We start from the raw sequence: 23,407 nt of genomic DNA on the forward strand, positions 1-23,407 counted from the left end.
GAAATCCAAAATCCATAAAAGAAGCTTACAGTTGAGCATAAACCCAACCAATTACACTTTTCTGTAGTGCTTTATATACTCAATGGGCCCAGAAACATTTCTCTAAAAAGAATTAATCAAAATAATGATCTGAATATCAAAAACATTGCGGTTTTTGGGAAAGGGGTGTGAAATTTTATCAGAAAATCTCCCAAATTTTCAATAAAACCTTTATAACTTTTTTCCCTTTTTTTCAATCACTTTGCGTGCTTCAGGAAAAATGTTCCTTGCATCATTTCCCATAAGAAATTATATGATCTGAACCATAAATCATGCCCATGTAGATTTATAACAATACTAAATTGAAATAGACGAAATTTCGCCCCATAGGAAAAAAGTTCAAAAACTTCAAATGAGGATAACTTTGATTTTTCCCGACCAAAGATTTTCGTTCACCCCGCAAATGAACGGGGATGTTCCACACTTTCATATGTATATGACAGTTTTCTTGCTATTTCTCAAAAAATACTACCCCCCTGAAAAAGACGCCGTGAGTGTAGTGTTCATAAAGTTCATAGTATTATGATTTAAACAAATCTCAATAATAAACACTTCTTGCATTTCCTGAAGTTCAAAGATAGCAAACATATATCGAGATCCTCGAAATGGCTTTGCACGGATGCTGTGGTGTAATAAAATATTTAGTTGTTTTGGTCAATTTATTGTTTTGGGTAAGCATAAACTACTAACAGCATTTGAAATAAGTTCAGCTCTCAGTGATGAAAATCTTGTTTTAAGATCCGCTAGAAGTAAATTGTGTTTTTTCCATCTAGCATCCAATATCAGCTCGTTCGTTAATGAAAATGTTTGGTAACATAGAGTTAAACTTGTTATCGAGTTACTCCGCGGAGTTTATCGCACATCACCACACCTATTTTTAACTTTGATGTATGTATTTGATGCTTACAAAAAAAAAAAGTTCAGAAAAAAATTATTATCGAGTTGTCAAATTGCAACATAGAGTTACACTTGCTGTGCAGTTCATGTGAAGCTTACCAAGGCTTTTCAAAGAGTTTAACTCCATGTTGCATGCACACACTATTACTTTTAATTTCTCGATACATGGAATGTGTTAAATGAGAGGTAAGGGGAATGGTATAACAATGGAAGTTTGGGACACATAGTAACCCAGAGTGAACAGTCAAAAGAAATCTCATTTCATTGTTTGGCTCACAAAGGTTTGCTTGTAGCAGGCCGCAGGCGTGCGATATACCTGCGATGTACCACAAAGTGGAACCAAAAATCAAGTGGCAGTGGTAACTCTGTCTAACTTTGTAGTTGGGGTGAGGTGTCGTAAAGTTCTTTTTTGCAATTCCGTCATGAAACTACTTACTTTTCCTGTCATTCTTGAACGACGAAATAGCCTACTTTTTTTTCTACCAAAAATAACAGAATCGAATAGCAACGCTTTTCAAAATAAATGCTGAAAAGTTCTACTTTTCAGCACTGAAATGGATGCTGAAAAGTTGAACTTTTCAGCACTTGTTTCGAAAAGTAACACTTCCCAACAATTTTTGATTTAAACGATTTATTGACAAAATACATGAACATTTGACTTAAAATTTCACTCAATGGGTGTTTTTCGGAATGCAAAAAAAGTTGTATGGAACTCGTTGCAAAACTTGATTTATTCAGCACTCACTCGGTGAACCTCGTTGGATAAATGTACGACTAAATGTAAATCCTCTTTATGAAACTTGTTGAATACTACTATTTTTTTTGTTCATCGAACGCTCGCTTCGCTTCGCTAGGAGACGGTGATTTTAGCGGATTGCAGACTGGATTCGGCCATGTGATGTGATGATTGTCTAAGCCCAAGTTACCTAGGATTGATAATTGGGAATAAAACCAATTTCACCTGAACCAGATTCTCACCACCATGACAGCCGTCCATTGCCGGCCGCTCCCATCTCCACCGCGCACCAGGGACAAGGAAAGGGATTTGGAAGACGGGAAGTGTTGATGTTCCATTTTTTTAAGGGGACAAGGGAAAATCTCCACGGTGTCCCCAAGTTAGTTTCGCTTGGATTTGGACGGTTTTTGGGAAGGTATAAGGTCTAGGATACACTCTAAGCATGCGTTGCGACCAATGGCATAATGTGTTTAAGGGTTATAGTTTTATTCTCAAGGCAAGCAATCGGATGCTGCTGTAGAGACAATTCCCGTTTGATAATTGTCAATTTAATTTTAAGGTCTTCAAATTTATTCTCAAGACAATCATCTGATGTTGCTGTCGAGACAATGTCTGTTTTATTTAATTTTTAGCTGATTAATTTTAAGAAGTTTTTTTTTTATAATCGCGGAACTAGCATATTATCATGCTGCTACAGAGAAAATTAATGTTTAATTATACAGCCATTCCACGTCAAACAGGAAGTCTCCAAATCAAAAGTGCTCCGATTTGGCTCAAATTTGGAGTGGGGGTTCCTTCCCTGACTGAAAAGTCCGTCGTTTGCCGTCCGTGCAATCGTACGACGTCGCACGACAATGTCGTGCGACTTTCGCGCGAATGTCATACGTTTTTGCACCAAAATGTCGTATTTGTCGTGCGATCGATCATCGAAATTGTTCGACATTGTCGTACGACATTCGACCGACGTCGCACGGTTTTGTTATTTAGGTTGTCGTGCCTGTGTCGTGTGCTGTTTTTTCGTTTTTATTAGGTTAGGTTGCAGTAAAAATATACATTTTTTTATTTTTAAATTATTTTTAGATGTATTGTATTTTTTCTGTAAATTAAACTTTTTCACTAAATTTCATATACATTCATTAATTTTAGATGTTGTGTATCGCGATCTTTAAGTGGTTTTTTGGCGTTGTCTTCCGGTTGGCCTTTCAGCTCATCTCGTCACTTCGGCATCTTGGCCGGACTTTGTCAGCCATCTTTTCGAGTTTGCTTCCGTTTATTTCCCACGGATTGATGGCCACCGTAGTACGGGACAACATCAGTTTACCAGAAGTGTCCGGTGCAGGTGTTTTTGCGATCGTTACAGCTTCCGTTCCGTGGGACAAAACGGAGACGCTGGGTTGTCAGCAGGATCTGATTAAAATATTTTTGGTTACCTGAAAAAAGATTACGTCATTCGGCTGAATCATCCAAAACATAACTAAAGTTTTGTTAAAAAAAGAAATCTCATGACAGATATCATACTCAAAAATTCTGCGAAAATTCATAAATTATGTAAATGTGGAATATTCAAAAACCTTTGAAGAACTGTAAATTTAATAACGTTAATTGTAAAATTCAACTTTTAATGTTAAAAAATAAAAATAAAAAATGTAACCAATTTAAACATGAAAATTTTTAAGAAAAAAGACAAAAAATACTTTAAGACAAAAAAAAATCAAGCATTTTAAATTTCAGATAAAAATCAACATATGTATGGAGAATCTTGTTTTTTTTTTAATTTAAAGTAGATGTGTTTCTTGGGACACTTAAGTCCTTGTAATGAAGCAATAAATTTTAAGCTTTTGAACAATTTTGAAATGTTTGAATGTTAGAATCGTTAAAATTTAAAATATCAGAATAATTTTATAATAAAAATAAATTCTCTGATATTTTTAAAAATAGTTTATAAAATGAAAAATTTAAAGAATAATTAATTTGAAAATTTAGGAGTTTAAGATTTGTAGAATCTAATTTTATAATTTTATAATTTTATAATTTTATAATTTTATAATTTTACAATTTTATAATTTTATAATTTTATAATTTTATAATTTTATAATTTTATAATTTTATAATTTTATAATTTTATAATTTTATAATTTTATAATTTTATAATTTTATAATTTTATAATTTTATAATTTTATAATTTTATAATTTTATAATTTTATAATTTTATAATTTTATAATTTTATAATTTTATAATTTTATAATTTTATAATTTTATAATTTTATAATTTTATAATTTTATAATTTTATAATTTTATAATTTTATAATTTTATAATTTTATAATTTTCAAAATCAAAATCAAATTATTCGCTCTACAGCATTGCCTTGGCGTTCTCGATTGCGAGATTCCTACTCGAAACTAGGTGTTCGAAGGCTTGATTGTTGAGGCAATTGCAAACCTCTTTTTACACCTTAGCTTCCATCCATCCCGGGATTCGAACTGATGACCTTTGGATTGTTAGTCCAACTGCCTACCAGCGACTCCACCGAGACAGGACCCAGGGAGACGACTCCTACACCTGGACTGAGCTTACGACCTAACCTTTTTTTTTAGATTAGTCCGGGGCCAACATTCACTTCCCGTCCGACGGAAGGCGTGATCAGACAAATCTCGTCTCGAAAAATGCCACCGGGACCGTCTGGGATCGAACCCAGGCCGACTGGGTGAGAGGCAATCAAGCTTACCCCTACACCACGGTCCCAATAATTTTATAATTTTATAATTTTATAATTTTATAATTTTATAATTTTATAATTTTATAATTTTATAATTTTATAATTTTATTATTTTATAATTTTATAATTTTATAATTTTATAATTTTATAATTTTATAATTTTATTATTTTATAATTTTATAATTTTATAATTTTATAATTTTATAATTTTATAATTTTATAATTTTATAATTTTATAATTTTATAATTTTATAATTTTATAATTTTATAATTTTATAATTTTATTATTTTATAATTTTATTATTTTATAATTTTATAATTTTATAATTTTATAATTTTATAATTTTATAATTTTATAATTTTATAATTTTATAATTTTATAATTTTATAATTTTATAATTTTATAATTTTATAATTTTATAATTTTATAATTTTATAATTTTATAATTTTATAATTTTATAATTTTATAATTTTATAATTTTATAATTTTATAATTTTATAATTTTATAATTTTATAATTTTATAATTTTATAATTTTATAATTTTATAATTTTATAATTTTATAATTTTATAATTTTATAATTTTATAATTTTATAATTTTATAATTTTATAATTTTATAATTTTATAATTTTATAATTTTATAATTTTATAATTTTATAATTTTATAATTTTATAATTTTATAATTTTATAATTTTATAATTTTATAATTTTATAATTTTATAATTTTATAATTTTATAATTTTATAATTTTATAATTTTATAATTTTATAATTTTATAATTTTATAATTTTATAATTTTATAATTTTATAATTTTATAATTTTATAATTTTATAATTTTATAATTTTATAATTTTATAATTTTATAATTTTATAATTTTATAATTTTATAATTTTATAATTTTATAATTTTATAATTTTATAATTTTATAATTTTATAATTTTATAATTTTATAATTTTATAATTTTATAATTTTATTAATTTTATAATTTTATAATTTTATAATTTTATAATTTTATAATTTTATAATTTTATAATTTTATAATTTTATAATTTTATAATTTTATAATTTTATAATTTTATAATTTTATAATTTTATAATTTTATAATTTTATAATTTTATAATTTTATAATTTTATAATTTTATAATTTTATAATTTTATAATTTTATAATTTTATAATTTTATAATTTTATAATTTTATAATTTTATAATTTTATAATTTTATAATTTTATAATTTTATAATTTTATAATTTTATAATTTTATAATTTTATAATTTTATAATTTTATAATTTTATAATTTTATAATTTTATAATTTTATAATTTTATAATTTTATAATTTTATAATTTTATAATTTTATAATTTTATAATTTTATAATTTTATAATTTTATAATTTTATAATTTTATAATTTTATAATTTTATAATTTTATAATTTTATAATTTTATAATTTTATAATTTTATAATTTTATAATTTTATAATTTTATAATTTTATAATTTTATAATTTTATAATTTTATAATTTTATAATTTTATAATTTTATAATTTTATAATTTTATAATTTTATAATTTTATAATTTTATAATTTTATAATTTTATAATTTTATAATTTTATAATTTTATAATTTTATAATTTTATAATTTTATAATTTTATAATTTTATAATTTTATAATTTTATAATTTTATAATTTTATAATTTTATAATTTTATAATTTTATAATTTTATAATTTTATAATTTTATAATTTTATAATTTTATAATTTTATAATTTTATAATTTTATAATTTTATAATTTTATAATTTTATAATTTTATAATTTTATAATTTTATAATTTTATAATTTTATAATTTTATAATTTTATAATTTTATAATTTTATAATTTTATAATTTTATAATTTTATAATTTTATAATTTTATAATTTTATAATTTTATAATTTTATAATTTTATAATTTTATAATTTTTGTTGGTCGCGGGGAGCAGTGGAACATGCGAAATAAAACGCGGCGCACTGGATTAAACTAAAGTGGACTGTATTTTTCTACTCTCGACTAAATCTAATTTTATTTGTAGCGTAAACGTGTTTTGCCGACTGCTCCGGTCAGCGGCTGTGCTGAGAGTGTTGTGTGTGTGGTTACTTCCGCTGTGAGCGGGGGTTTTGTGTCGATCAAGTTGGCAGCGACGGGCGACGGCGAGTTTGACAGCTGCTCGTGCGGGGGATAGGACGCCGCACCAACACCGTCCGTTGCGCACAGGGTGACTGCGCGCGAACATCCTCCCGGCCCTTGAGGCGGATGCCTCAATCCATCGGAAGCGGGACCAGCTTGTGCACCGGCCGCTGATACTCCTTCTCTCCTCTGCGCACGGTGACGTTGCGAACGACGCCGTACGGGTCCGGATGTGCTGCGACGATCCTTGCGAGCTCCCAGGCCGCAGGTGGCGTGTTCTCGTTCTTGATCAGGACCAGCTGTCCCGGATCCAGATTCTGCTGCACCGTTTGCCACTTGTTCCGCGGTTGGAGGGTGGCCACGTACTCGTCACGCCAGCGTGCCCAGATCTCGTCGACGTGGCGCTGAATCCGTTGCCACTTGTCCAGACGGCCTTCTTTGATGTGGCTGATGTCCGGTTCCGGCAGCAGGTTGAGCGGCTGGTTGATGATAAAGTGGCCCGGCGTGAGGGCCTCGTACGAGTCGGGCGACGCAGAGAGCTGGCACAAGGGACGCGAGTTCAAGCACGCCTCGATCTGCGTCAAGACGGTCGAAAGGTCCTCGTACGTCAGCGCCGTGTTCCCAAGCACCACTCGGAGGTGCTTCTTCATACTCTTCACCGCCGCTTCCCAGATTCCTCCCATGTGGGGGGCGGATGGAGTGATGAACGTCCACTTCACCTTGAGGTCCGACAGGTACTGGTTGACAGCTCGGTTGAACTCAGGTGACTGCAGGTGCTCTCGGATGTGTCGGTCCGCGCCCACGAAGTTGGTTCCGTGGTCGGACCATATCTCGCTGCTTATCCTACGACGGGCGAACATGCGCTTGAGGGCGGCCAAGAACGCACTCGTGGACAGGTCGGAGACGGCTTCTAGGTGCACTGCCTTGGTCGCGAGGCAAACGAAGACAGCGACGTAGCCTTTCACTGTCTTGGCCGTCCGAAGGTTGGAGGTGCGGACGAGGATTGGACCCGCGAAGTCCACACCGCAGTGCACGAAAGGACGAGCCGGGTTCGTCCGTACGGAAGGCAGGCTTCCCATCAGCTGCGTCGCGGTTTTCGCCTTCATTCTGCAGCAGCGCGTGCAGTTCGCAACGTAGCCACGCACCACCGTTTGGCAGCCAACGATCCAATATCTTTGGTTGAGTGTGGCGATCATCAGAGTTGGCCCTGCGTGCAGGTTGCGAAGGTGGACTTCTGACAGCAGCAGGTTCGTGTACCGGTGCTCTTTTGGGATGATCACAGGATGGCGCACGTCGTACGGCTGGTTGGAGTTCTGGAGTCGGCCACCAACCCGCAGAGTGCCATCTGCATCGACGAACGGAAACAAAGCTTTGAGCTTGCTGTTGCCTGGAAGCGGTGCGTTCTTGACCAAGCAATCGATTTCCGTCTGGAAGCTGTCGTGTTGAGCCGCTCGCGCCAGTTGCAAGCAAGCGTCGTTGATCTCCTTCGGCGTCAGCGGTCCTTCCAGCTTGAGCGCGTTGGTGCGACGAGCCAGAGAGTTGAGCCGCAGACGGTTGATCCAGCACAAGATGCGCCGAATGTGAGCTAGATCCGAGTAGCGGTTGAGCAGGAAAGTCAGCGTTTCGTGGTCGCACCAGGGCGGTGGCACGGCGCTCGCGAACAGGCAGGTGATCGTAGTCCGCATCTCCAGCAGCTCATCCTCTTCGACCTCGCCCAATGGTTCAATGCGCCAGTAATCCTTGATCTCTTTCAGCCAGCTGGGGCCGTAAAACAGGGGGTGCATCAGCAGCTCAAGCGGCGTGATTCCCCGGGACGCGCAGTCGGCCGGGTTGTTCTTGGACGACACGTGGAGCCAGTGCTTGCGCGGCAGAAACTGCAGAATCTTGGACGTGCGGTTGGCCACGAACGTTTTCCACTTCCTCGGCAGCGACGAGAGCCAGTGTAGCACGATCTGCGAGTCGCTCCACGCCACCAGCTCGACCTCCAAGTGCGTGAACGCTTCCAGCACCTTCACCATCAGGTCCACCAGCAACTCGGCCGCCAGCAGCTCCAGGCGTGGCAGGGAGATTTGTTGAATGGGTGCGACTCTGGTTTTGGCGACGACGAGGTTGATTTCGACTGTGCCGTCTTCGGCGACCGTGCGGGCGTAGATCACAGCTGAGTACGCAGCCTCGGAGGCGTCGCAGAACCCGTGGAGTTGCAGCTTCCCTCCAGAGTGTGGAATCCAGCGCTTGATCCGAATTCGTCTGAGGTGGTGTAGCGATTCCTTCAGCGCAATCCACTCTCCCAGGATGAAGGCTGGGAGTGGATCGTCCCAACTTAGGTCGTAGAGCCACAGGTGTTGGAAAAGGATCTTCATCCGGATGGTCACAGGTGCGATCCAACCGAATGGGTCGAAGAACTTCGACGAGTCGGACAGAAGCTGGCGCTTGGTGTTGGCACTGTCGATGTCGAAGTTGAGGTCGAAGCTGAACGCGTCCTCCTGGGGGGTCCACTTGATTCCCAGGGCCTTGACGGCGTCTTCTTCTTGGGGTAGCTTGAACGGAATGGACTCGTCTTGTTCCGCACCGCACTCCAGCAGCTGCGGTTCGTTCGAGCTCCACTTTCGCAGGACAAAACCACCACTCTCCAGGACGTGGGTGATTTCGTTGCGCAGTTTCTTGGCGTCGTCGATCGAGTCTGCCCCGGAGAGTAGATCGTCGACGTAGAAGTTCAGGGGGATCCGCTCGGCTGCCAGCGGATGCTGCTCCTTGTTGTCCTCAGCGACCTGCCGCAAGGCCGCCATGGCTTGGTACGCCGCACTCGCCGTTCCGTAGGTGACGGTCAGCAAGCGGTAGTGTTCCAGAGGTTGCTCCGGACTTTCACGCCACACGATTCGCTGGTAATCGGCATCTTCTCTGGCGACGAGCACTTGCCGATACATTTTCTCGACGTCGGCGCAAAGGGCAAACTTGTAGGTGCGCCAGCGGGTGAACACGTTGAAGAGTGGCTCGTTCACGTTCGGCCCCACTAGCAGGCGGTCGTTCAGGGACACCCCGGAAGCAGTCTTGCTCGAGGCGTCGAACACGACGCGGAGTTTCGTCGTCTTGCTGTCCACCTTCCAGACGCCGTGATGCGGGAGGTAGAACGATTTCTCCGGTGCGACTGCCACCTCGCAAGGCGGCACCTTCTCCATATGTCCGAGCGCCAGGTACTCGGTCATGGACTGCTTGTAGTTCTGTTGCAGCTCACTGTCGAGGCTAAACTTTCGTTCCATGGCCTTGAACCGCCGGATGGCAGCGGTAGCCGATTCGCCGAGCTGCGGCTTGGCACTGTCGAAGGGAAGGCGAACCACGTATCGCCCAGCTTCGTTGCGAGAGAGTGTGGAGTGGAAATGCTCGGCAGCGCGCTGCTCGTCCGGAGTGTACTGCATGGCTTTGGGCACCTCCTCCACTTCCCAGAACTTCCGTAGAGTCTGGTCCAGGTTCATTGTAGTTGTGAGCCCCAACACCGCACGGCCCTCGGCGGCATGCGATGTGTCGAACTGGCCACCGACCAGGTAGCCGAAAATGGAGTTCTGTGCGATGGGCGTACCTCGACCGTCGAACAGCTTGCTCGGTTCAAGAATGGAGAAGAAGACCTCGATTCCCAGCAAGAGGTCGATCTTTCCACGCTGGTTGAAGCTCGGGTCTGCGAGCGGCGCCTCGGCCAAGGCATTCGTGTCGACGTTGAACTGCTGACTCGGCTGATCCGGATCCAGGTTGTTTAGGATGAGTGCATCCACCACGATGACGACACGGTCGTCGAATCGCGATGCGATCTGCAGCGTCACTGCTCCGGTTGTCTTGCTGGGCTTCCCGTCGGTGATGCCGCTCACGAGAATGCTGGCGTTGCGCCGTTCCAGGCCAAGACGTTCGAAGGCTTGTTTGCTGATCAGCGAGTTCATGCAGGCAGAGTCGACCATTGCCCGCACTTCGTGGAAGACGTTGTTTCTCCCCATCACTTTGACGACAGCCGTAGGCAGCAAACTCATGAAGTTCACTGAACGGCTGGTCCGGAGATCCGTGACATAAGATGCCACCGAATCCGCTTGCTTCGTGGCGTCCACATTCTTAGGTGGCTGCTTCTTCTCAGCTGCTGGTTGGTCGCGGGGCTGGCCGGAGTCCGAGGCAGAGCTGGCACCACCCGTGCAGAGCAGCGTGTGGTGCTTCTGTTTGCAGTTCCTGCACGGTCCTGACGTGCAGCTTTTCACTCCGTGGGTCGACTTGAGGCAATTGAAGCAGAGCTTGGCTCGCTCCACCAACTCTCGTCGATCGCTTGCTGGCAGCTCCCTGAAGCTGGCACACTGGAAGATGGTGTGAGCTTCGGAGCACTTTGGGCAGGTTGGCTGGATGTTCGCGTGGAAACTCTGGATCGCCCTGGCTGACGAGGCGGTCCTTCGTTGATCCTCCCTCCGTTCCTGTTCCTTCTCCGTGCTTTCGTGAACGGACGCCAACTGCTTCTGCTCGTCTGTGAACGTCGACAGTGAGAAGGACGGCAGGCGCACCTCGAGCGGAAATAGGGCTCCGGAACTGTGAGAATCTTCGTTAGGACGGGAACGTGCGTTCGTGCCAACTTGGCCAGCCAGTTGCGACATGGTGCTCTGGGTCTGGGCCTGTGCTTCGAGCAGCAGCTTCATGGCGTTCCGCAGTTCTTAGTTCGCGCGGCGGCTCGGCGCGGCGGCGCGTTTCGCGCGCTCGCGGGCGCGCGCGCAGTCCGGCATCGGTATCGGCGGTCGTGTATACAGCGTTCGGCGCGTCGCGGGGGGCGCGGTAGGGCGCGTTGCGCGATGTTCGTCAAACACCTTGTAATGCGTATTCGCGGCGCTTCGCGCCGTCGCGGAGTACGCGGGTACGAGTCGGTTCGTCCTTTGTCTCCGCGACGGTTCCTTTGCCGCCTCCTTGAGGGGGCTGCTGTTCCTCCAGCATCCGGATGTAGCGCGCTTTCACTGTGTAGTACAGTTCCTCGAATTCCAACCGGTAGTTGAAAATTGAGGTTATTTCACTAATCACTTCCGTCAGTTCTTCCAGATTGCTCTGCACTTTGTCAAACTGGTCACTGAGGTCCGTAAGTTTGTGCAGGCGTTCCTGCAGCTCTCCGATCGGAGGCTTTCTTTGTTCCAACGCGGTAATGTTCGACTGCTCCCACTTCACACGCGAGAAAAGCACATCGCGACGTTTTCGAAGTGATTCCATTTTGCGGTTCACTCAATTTATCCGGCTCGAAGGACCAATGTTGGTCGCGGGGAGCAGTGGAACATGCGAAATAAAACGCGGCGCACTGGATTAAACTAAAGTGGACTGTATTTTTCTACTCTCGACTAAATCTAATTTTATTTGTAGCGTAAACGTGTTTTGCCGACTGCTCCGGTCAGCGGCTGTGCTGTGCTGAAGTGTTGTTGTGTGGGAACTCTCCGCTGTGAGCGGGGGTTTTGTGTCGATCAAGTTGGCAGCGACGGGCGACGGCGAGTTTGACAGCTGCTCGTGCGGGGGATAGGACGCCGCACCAACACCGTCCGTTGCGCACAGGGTGACTGCGCGCGAACAATTTTATAATTTTATAATTTTATAATTTTATAATTTTATAATTTTATAATTTTATAATTTTATAATTTTATAATTTTATAATTTTATAATTTTATAATTTTATAATTTTATAATTTTATAATTTTATAATTTTATAATTTTATAATTTTATAATTTTATAATTTTATAATTTTATAATTTTATAATTTTATAATTTTATAAATTTATAATTTTAATATTTTATAATTTTATAATTTTATAATTTTATAATTTTATAATTTTATAATTTTATAATTTTATAATTTTATAATTTTATAATTTTATAATTTTATAATTTTATAATTTTATAATTTTATAATTTTATAATTTTATAATTTTATTATTTTATAATTTTATTATTTTATAATTTTATAATTTTATAATTTTATAATTTTATTATTTTATAATTTTTATAATTTTATAATTTTATAATTTTATTATTTTATAATTTTATAATTTTATAATTTTAGTATTTATATATTTTATGAATTTTAATAATTTTAATAATTTTTTTAATAATTTTCATAATTTTATAATTGTATAATTTTCTAATTTTTATCATTTTATAATTTTATAATATTATAATTTTATATTTTTATAATTTTATAATTTTATAATTTTATAATTTTATAATTTTATAATTTTATAATTTTATAATTTTATAATTTTATAATTTTATAATTTTATAATTTTATAATTTTATAATTTTATAATTTTATAATTTTTATAATTTTATAATTTTATAATTTTATAATTTTATAATTTTATAATTTTATAATTTTATAATTTTATAATTTTATAATTTTATAATTTTATAATTTTATAATTTTATAATTTTATAATTTTATAATTTTATAATTTTATAATTTTATAATTTTATAATTTTATAATTTTATAATTTATAATTTTAAAATTTTAAAATTTTATAATTTTATAATTTTATAATTTTATAATTTTATAATTTTATAATTTTATAATTTTATAATTTTATAATTTTATAATTTTATAATTTTATAATTTTATAATTTTATAATTTTATAATTTTATATTTTATAATTTTATAATTTTATAATTTTATAATTTTATAATTTTATAATTTTATAATTTTATAATTTTATAATTTTATAATTTTATAATTTTATAATTTTATAATTTTATAATTTTATAATTTTATAATTTTATAATTTTATAATTTTATAATTTTATAATTTTATAATTTTATAATTTTATAATTTTATAATTTTATAATTTTATAATTTTATAATTTTATAATTTTATAATTTTATAATTTTATTATTTTTATAATTTTATAATTTTATAATTTTATAATTTTATAATTTTATAATTTTATAATTTTATAATTTTATAATTTTATAATTTTATAATTTTATAATTTTATAATTTTATAATTTTATAATTTTATAATTTTATAATTTTATAATTTATAATTTTATAATTTTATAATTTTATAATTTTATAATTTTATAATTTTATAATTTTATAATTTTATAATTTTATAATTTTATAATTTTATAATTTTATAATTTTATAATTTTATAATTTTATAATTTTATAATTTTAAATTTTTATAATTTTATAATTTTATAATTTTATAAGTTTATAATTTTATAATTTTATAATTTTATAATTTTATAATTTTATAATTTTATAATTTTATAATTTTATAATTTTATAATTTTATAATTTTATAATTTTATAATTTTATAATTTTATAATTTTATAATTTTATAATTTTATAATTTTATAATTTTATAATTTTATAATTTTATAATTTTATAATTTTATAATTTTATAATTTTATAATTTTATAATTTTATAATTTTATAATTTTATAATTTTATAATTTTATAATTTTATAATTTTATAATTTTATAATTTTATAATTTTATAATTTTATAATTTTATAATTTTATAATTTTATAATTTTATAATTTTAATAATTTTATAATTTTATAATTTTATAATTTTATAATTTTATAATTTTATAATTTTATAATTTTATAATTTTATAATTTTATAATTTTATAATTTTATATTTTATAATTTTATAATTTTATAATTTTATAATTTTATAATTTTATATTTTATAATTTTATAATTTTATAATTTTATAATTTTATAATTTTATAATTTTATAATTTTATAATTTTATAATTTTATAATTTTATAATTTTATAATTTTATAATTTTATAATTTTATAATTTTATAATTTTATAATTTTATAATTTATAATTTTATAATTTTATAATTTTATAATTTTATAATTTTTTTATAATTTTATAATTTTATAATTTTATATTTTATAATTTTATAATTTTATAATTTTATAATTTTATAATTTTATAATTTTATAATTTTATAATTTTATAATTTTATAATTTTATAATTTTATAATTTTATAATTTTATAATTTTATAATTTTATAATTTTATAATTTTATAATTTTATAATTTTATAATTTTATAATTTTATAATTTTATAATTTTATAATTTTATAATTTTATAATTTTATAATTTTATAATTTTATAATTTTATAATTTTTTTTTTTTTTTTTTATAATTGTTTTTTTTTTTTTTTTTTTTTTTTAAATAATTTTATTTTTTTTTATTTTTTAATTTTTTTTTTTTTATTTTAATTTTTTTTATTTTTTAATTTATTTTTTTTTTTTTTTTTTTTTGAATAATTTTGATAATTTTATAATGTTTATAATTTTTATATATTTTATAATTTTATAATTTATTATTTTTATAATTTTAATAATTTTATTTTTTTTTTAATTTTTATAATTTTATAATTTTACTATTTTAATTTTTACTTTTTTTATATTTTATAATTTTTATATTTTTTTTAATTTTATAATTTTTTTATATTTTATTTATTTTTATATATTTCCTTTTTTTTTTATTTTTTTTTTAAAAAATAATTTTATTTTTTTTTTTTTTTTTTTTTTTTTTATTTTTTTTTTATTTATATTTTTTATAATTTTCTAATTTTATAATTTACTTTAATTTTTTATACATTTTTTTTCGTCTAATTATAATTTACTTTAGTTTTTAATTTTCATAATTTTTTATAATTTTATATTTTATACATTATTATAATTTTACCTTTTTTTTTCTTTTTTATTTTTATAATTTTATGTTATATTATAATAACTTTTATTATATTTTTACTTATTTTATAATTTTATATTTTTTTATTCCTTTATAAATTTTATTTTTTTTTTTTTTATTTTTATTTTTTTTTTTTTTTTTTTTTTATTTTTTTTTTTTTTTTAATTTTTTATTTTTTTTTTTTTTTTTTATTTTTTTATTTTATTTTTTTTATTTATTTTTTCATTTTATAATTTTATAATTTTATAATTTTATAATTTTATAATTTTATAATTTTATAATTTTATAATTTTCTTAATTTAATATATATAATTATAAATATATTTTTAATAAAATTTTTATATAATATGTATAATCTTTATCACTTTTATTATAATTTTTATACATTTATATATTATTTTAATAAAATTTTTTAATTTTATTTATTTTAATTATTTTTTAATTTCTATCATTTTATTTATTTATAAATAATTTTATAATTTTCTAATTTTCTAATTTTCTTATTTTTTTAATTCCTATTTCATTTTTTTTTTTTTTTTTTTTTATAATTTTATTAATTTTATAATTTTGTTCTTTTATAACTTTTTTTCTTTTTATTTTTTTATTTTTTTTTCTATTTTTTTTTTTTTTTTAATTTTATAATTTTATAATTTTATAATTTTATAATTTTATAATTTTATTTTTTTTTAATTTTATTTATTTTTTTTTTTTTTTCATTTATTATTTTTATAATTTTATAATTTTATTTAATTAGATTTCTTTTTTTTTTTTTTTTATTTATACTATTTTATTTTTTCTATTTTTTTTTTTTATAATATTATTTTATTATTTTTTTTTATTATCTTAATTTTATAATTTTATAATTTTATAATTTTATATTTTTATAAGTTTATAATTTATATAATTTATAAATACTATCATTTTATAATATTATTATTTTACTTATTTTTATAATTGTACCTATATTTTTTTTTTATTTTTAATTTTATACATTTATCTAAAAATAAATTTTATAATTTTTATTAATATTTATATTTATTATAATTTTTTTTTTTTATTTTTATAATATTTTATTTTATAATTTATATTTTTAATTTTTAATTATTATAATTTTATTAATTTTATTTTTATAATTTTATTTTTTTAATTTTTAAATTTTAATAATTTTTTTATTTTATATATTTTTATAAATTTTAATTTTATAATTTTATTATATTTTTTTTAATATTTTAAATTTATAATTTTATTATTTTTATTATATTTTATTAATTTTATTTTTATTTTTTTTTTTATAATTTTTTTTTTTTTTTATTTTTTATTATTTTTATTTTTAATTTTATAATTTTTATCATTTTATATTTTTAATTTTATAATTTTTATTTTTATTTTATTTTTTTATAATTTTTATCATTTTATATTATATTATATTTTATTATTTTTTTTTGTATTAATATTTATATTTTTTATAATTTTTTAATTAATATTTATATTTTTTATCTTATTATTTATTTTATAATTTTTTTTTTTTATTATTTTTTAATTTTATAATTTTATATATATTTTATTTTATAATTTTCTACATTATATTTTATAATTTTAATAATTTATAATTATATAATTTTATATATTTTATAATTTATAATATTTATATATTTTATTATTATAATTAATAATTTTATAATTTATAATTTATAATATATTATATATTTTTTATAATTTTATAATTATGAAAATTTTATAATTTTATAATTCTATTTATATATCTATTATAATGTTTATTTGATTCTTTATATTTGAATTATAAGTTTTTATATATTTATATTATTTATAATTTTTGATAATTCTTTTATTTTATAATTTTATTAACTTTATATTTTATCACTATTTATATATTATTTAGAATATATAATATAATTATACTTTTATTCTTTTTTATCATTATTATATTATATAATTATATCTAATATTATAATGTTATGATTATTATAATTTTATTGTTTTTATATATCTTATAAATCTATAATTTTATAAATTTATAATTATTAAATAAAAATTTATCATTATCATTATTTTATAATGTATTTATACTTTGTTATTGTTATATATTTTCATTTATTTTATAATTTATTATAATTTTATAATTTGTATATATTTATTTTATAATTCTTCCTAATTTTATAATTATTTTTTTTTATAATAATTTTTTAATTTTATAATTTTTACCTATTATTATTAAAAATTTTATAATTTTATATTGTTTATAATTTTATAATTTTATAATTTTATAATTTTATAATTTTATAATTTTATAATTTTATAATTTTATAATTTTTATAATTTTATAATTTTATAATTTTATAATTTTATAATTTTATAATTTTATAATTTTATAATTTTATAATTTTATAATTTTATAATTTTATAATTTTATAATTTTATAATTTTATAATTTTATAATTTTATAATTTTATAATTTTATAATTTTATAATTTTATAATTTTATAATTTTATAATTTTATAATTTTATAATTTTATAATTTTATAATTTTATAATTTTATAATTTTATAATTTTATAATTTTATAATTTTATAATTTTATAATTTTATAATTTTATAATTTTATAATTTTATAATTTTATAATTTTATAATTTTATAATTTTATAATTTTATAATTTTATAATTTTATAATTTTATAATTTTATAATTTTATAATTTTATAATTTTATAATTTTATAATTTTATAATTTTATAATTTTATAATTTTATAATTTTATAATTTTATAATTTTATAATTTTATAATTTTATAATTTTATAATTTTATAATTTTATAATTTTATAATTTTATAATTTTATAATTTTATAATTTTATAATTTTATAATTTTATAATTTTATAATTTTATAATTTTATAATTTTATAATTTTATAATTTTATAATTTTATAATTTTATAATTTTATAATTTTATAATTTTATAATTTTATAATTTTATAATTTTATAATTTTATAATTTTATAATTTTATAATTTTATAATTTTATAATTTTATAATTTTATAATTTTATAATTTTATAATTTTATAATTTTATAATTTTATAATTTTATAATTTTATAATTTTATAATTTTATAATTTTATAATTTTATAATTTTATAATTTTATAATTTTATAATTTTATAATTTTATAATTTTATAATTTTATAATTTTATAATTTTATAATTTTATAATTTTATAATTTTATAATTTTATAATTTTATAATTTTATAATTTTATAATTTTATAATTTTATAATTTTATAATTTTATAATTTTATAATTTTATAATTTTATAATTTTATAATTTTATAATTTTATAATTTTATAATTTTATAATTTTATAATTTTATAATTTTATAATTTTATAATTTTATAATTTTATAATTTTATAATTTTATAATTTTATAATTTTATAATTTTATAATTTTATAATTTTATAATTTTATAATTTTATAATTTTATAATTTTATAATTTTATAATTTTATAATTTTATAATTTTATAATTTTATAATTTTATAATTTTATAATTTTATAATTTTATAATTTTATAATTTTATAATTTTATAATTTTATAATTTTATAATTTTATAATTTTATAATTTTATAATTTTATAATTTTATAATTTTATAATTTTATAATTTTATAATTTTATAATTTTATAATTTTATAATTTTATAATTTTATAATTTTATAATTTTATAATTTTATAATTTTATAATTTTATAATTTTATAATTTTATAATTTTATAATTTTATAATTTTATAATTTTATAATTTTATAATTTTATAATTTTATAATTTTATAATTTTATAATTTTATAATTTTATAATTTTATAATTTTATAATTTTATAATTTTATAATTTTATAATTTTATAATTTTATAATTTTATAATTTTATAATTTTATAATTTTATAATTTTATAATTTTATAATTTTATAATTTTATAATTTTATAATTTTATAATTTTATAATTTTATAATTTTATAATTTTATAATTTTATAATTTTATAATTTTATAATTTTATAATTTTATAATTTTATAATTTTATAATTTTATAATTTTATAATTTTATAATTTTATAATTTTATAATTTTATAATTTTATAATTTTATAATTTTATAATTTTATAATTTTATAATTTTATAATTTTATAATTTTATAATTTTATAATTTTATAATTTTATAATTTTATAATTTTATAATTTTATAATTTTATAATTTTATAATTTTATAATTTTATAATTTTATAATTTTATAATTTTATAATTTTATAATTTTATAATTTTATAATTTTATAATTTTATAATTTTATAATTTTATAATTTTATAATTTTATAATTTTATAATTTTATAATTTTATAATTTTATAATTTTATAATTTTATAATTTTATAATTTTATAATTTTATAATTTTATAATTTTATAATTTTATAATTTTATAATTTTATAATTTTATAATTTTATAATTTTATAATTTTATAATTTTATAATTTTATAATTTTATAATTTTATAATTTTATAATTTTATAATTTTATAATTTTATAATTTTATAATTTTATAATTTTATAATTTTATAATTTTATAATTTTATAATTTTATAATTTTATAATTTTATAATTTTATAATTTTATAATTTTATAATTTTATAATTTTATAATTTTATAATTTTATAATTTTATAATTTTATAATTTTATAATTTTATAATTTTATAATTTTATAATTTTATAATTTTATAATTTTATAATTTTATAATTTTATAATTTTATAATTTTATAATTTTATAATTTTATAATTTTATAATTTTATAATTTTATAATTTTATAATTTTATAATTTTATAATTTTATAATTTTATAATTTTATAATTTTATAATTTTATAATTTTATAATTTTATAATTTTATAATTTTATAATTTTATAATTTTATAATTTTATAATTTTATAATTTTATAATTTTATAATTTTATAATTTTATAATTTTATAATTTTATAATTTTATAATTTTATAATTTTATAATTTTATAATTTTATAATTTTATAATTTTATAATTTTATAATTTTATAATTTTATAATTTTATAATTTTATAATTTTATAATTTTATAATTTTATAATTTTATAATTTTATAATTTTATAATTTTATAATTTTATAATTTTATAATTTTATAATTTTATAATTTTATAATTTTATAATTTTATAATTTTATAATTTTATAATTTTATAATTTTATAATTTTATAATTTTATAATTTTATAATTTTATAATTTTATAATTTTATAATTTTATAATTTTATAATTTTATAATTTTATAATTTTATAATTTTATAATTTTATAATTTTATAATTTTATAATTTTATAATTTTATAATTTTATAATTTTATAATTTTATAATTTTATAATTTTATAATTTTATAATTTTATAATTTTATAATTTTATAATTTTATAATTTTATAATTTTATAATTTTATAATTTTATAATTTTATAATTTTATAATTTTATAATTTTATAATTTTATAATTTTATAATTTTATAATTTTATAATTTTATAATTTTATAATTTTATAATTTTATAATTTTATAATTTTATAATTTTATAATTTTATAATTTTATAATTTTATAATTTTATAATTTTATAATTTTATAATTTTATAATTTTATAATTTTATAATTTTATAATTTTATAATTTTATAATTTTATAATTTTATAATTTTATAATTTTATAATTTTATAATTTTATAATTTTATAATTTTATAATTTTATAATTTTATAATTTTATAATTTTATAATTTTATAATTTTATAATTTTATAATTTTATAATTTTATAATTTTATAATTTTATAATTTTATAATTTTATAATTTTATAATTTTATAATTTTATAATTTTATAATTTTATAATTTTATAATTTTATAATTTTATAATTTTATAATTTTATAATTTTATAATTTTATAATTTTATAATTTTATAATTTTATAATTTTATAATTTTATAATTTTATAATTTTATAATTTTATAATTTTATAATTTTATAATTTTATAATTTTATAATTTTATAATTTTATAATTTTATAATTTTATAATTTTATAATTTTATAATTTTATAATTTTATAATTTTATAATTTTATAATTTTATAATTTTATAATTTTATAATTTTATAATTTTATAATTTTATAATTTTATAATTTTATAATTTTATAATTTTATAATTTTATAATTTTATAATTTTATAATTTTATAATTTTATAATTTTATAATTTTATAATTTTATAATTTTATAATTTTATAATTTTATAATTTTATAATTTTATAATTTTATAATTTTATAATTTTATAATTTTATAATTTTATAATTTTATAATTTTATAATTTTATAATTTTATAATTTTATAATTTTATAATTTTATAATTTTATAATTTTATAATTTTATAATTTTATAATTTTATAATTTTATAATTTTATAATTTTATAATTTTATAATTTTATAATTTTATAATTTTATAATTTTATAATTTTATAATTTTATAATTTTATAATTTTATAATTTTATAATTTTATAATTTTATAATTTTATAATTTTATAATTTTATAATTTTATAATTTTATAATTTTATAATTTTATAATTTTATAATTTTATAATTTTATAATTTTATAATTTTATAATTTTATAATTTTATAATTTTATAATTTTATAATTTTATAATTTTATAATTTAATCATTTTATAATTCTTCATTATACAATTTCATACTTTTATAATTGTTAGGGCCACGCGATGCGCCCCTACCGAATGTTGGTGCCGTCTAGCACGGTACACGTCAACATGACAGCTGCCACCCAGTTACAGCTGACCGGAAGATTGTAAACGAGAGAGACAGAAGATTGTTCTTAATTATCATTAATTGACCGAGCCCGAACTAGCCGGACGTGCAATAAAAATCTAATTGTAAAACGTAGTCGCGGTACTTTTTTTTTTGCTCCCGCGATCACAGCATTTTGGCTACGAGGCCGTCCCGCGCGAATTAAAATTCGGCCCGAAAGTGCGGCGCGCTAGCGCAAAAATCGAGGTGAACTGTGGATTGAGGTTACGACACCTTTCTCGCCACGAGGATTCTGCACGATGCCAGATACTCCACCTGCGGCGCCGGCCCCGGCACCTGTAACCTCGGGGAACACGCTCTTGTTGAACCTGCTGCAGGGGCAGCAGAAGCTGCTGGAAGAGCTGGGCTCGTTCCGTGTTCACTGCCATCGACTTGGTCTTGGGAGACATTGACTTTCAGACCCGCCGCCGAGGAGCATGCAGCTAGGTCATCCAGCTTGTTCTGCATGTCGTTTCTTTCTTCGTTCTCTCTGGGACACCCTTGCGCCCAAGGGCTTCCCACAGGTTTTCGTGGTCGAGACGGTCAAACGCTTTTTCATAATCAACGAAGACCAGATGGAGAGAATCCTGGAATTCGTTGACCTGTTCGAGGATGACACGGAGTGTCACAATGTGATCCACGCATGATCGGCCACTGCGGAACCCTGCTTGCTGCCGTCGAAGAGACTCGTCGATCTTCGATTTGATCCTGCACAAGATCACTTTGCATAGGACCTTTAGAGCTATGCACAGCAGCGTGATGCCACGCCAGTTGTCGCAGTTGGTGAGGTCACCCTTTTTGGGAACCTTCACCAAAATGCCCTGCATCCAGTCGACCGGAAAAGTCGCGGTGTCCCAGATTTTGCTGAAAAGCCGATGCAGCATCCGAGCTGACAAATGAGCGTCAGCTTTGAGCATTTCTGCGGAGATCCGATCTATCCCTGGCGCTTTTCCAGACTTCATACCTTTCACGGCTTCCTCAATCTCCCTGAGCGTAGGTGGACTTGAGTTCACCCGGTTGATCCGCCTAACATTTTGCGGATGGTACTGAGGGCTTGGACGTGGATGCGAGATTTGTAGCAGCTGCTCAAAATGCTCGAACCATCGTTTAAGCTGATCAGCTGGATCGGTAATCAGCTGACCGCTCCTGTCTTTCACCGGAATGCGCGTATTCGTCCTGGCACCACACAAACGTCGCGAAATGTCGTAGAG

The 23,407-nt window shown here is 24.3% G+C and overlaps 1 protein-coding gene across 1 annotated transcript in view; it reads left to right on the forward strand.

Moving 5' to 3' along the window:
• Positions 1-524: 524 nt before the first annotated feature.
• The window catches only part of LOC120427924 (CD81 antigen), an 80,320-nt gene continuing 57,437 nt past the window's right edge, over positions 525-23,407 (forward strand). Inside the window, exon 1 of the mRNA XM_039592865.2 lies at positions 525-710. Coding sequence (XP_039448799.1) covers positions 645-710 — 66 coding nt within the window. The 5' untranslated portion in view covers positions 525-644. The remainder of the gene's footprint in view (positions 711-23,407) is intronic.

The sequence above is a fragment of the Culex pipiens genome, chromosome 1 (assembly GCF_016801865.2).
Source record: "Culex pipiens pallens isolate TS chromosome 1, TS_CPP_V2, whole genome shotgun sequence".
NCBI classification, from domain to species: Eukaryota; Metazoa; Arthropoda; class Insecta; order Diptera; family Culicidae; genus Culex; species Culex pipiens.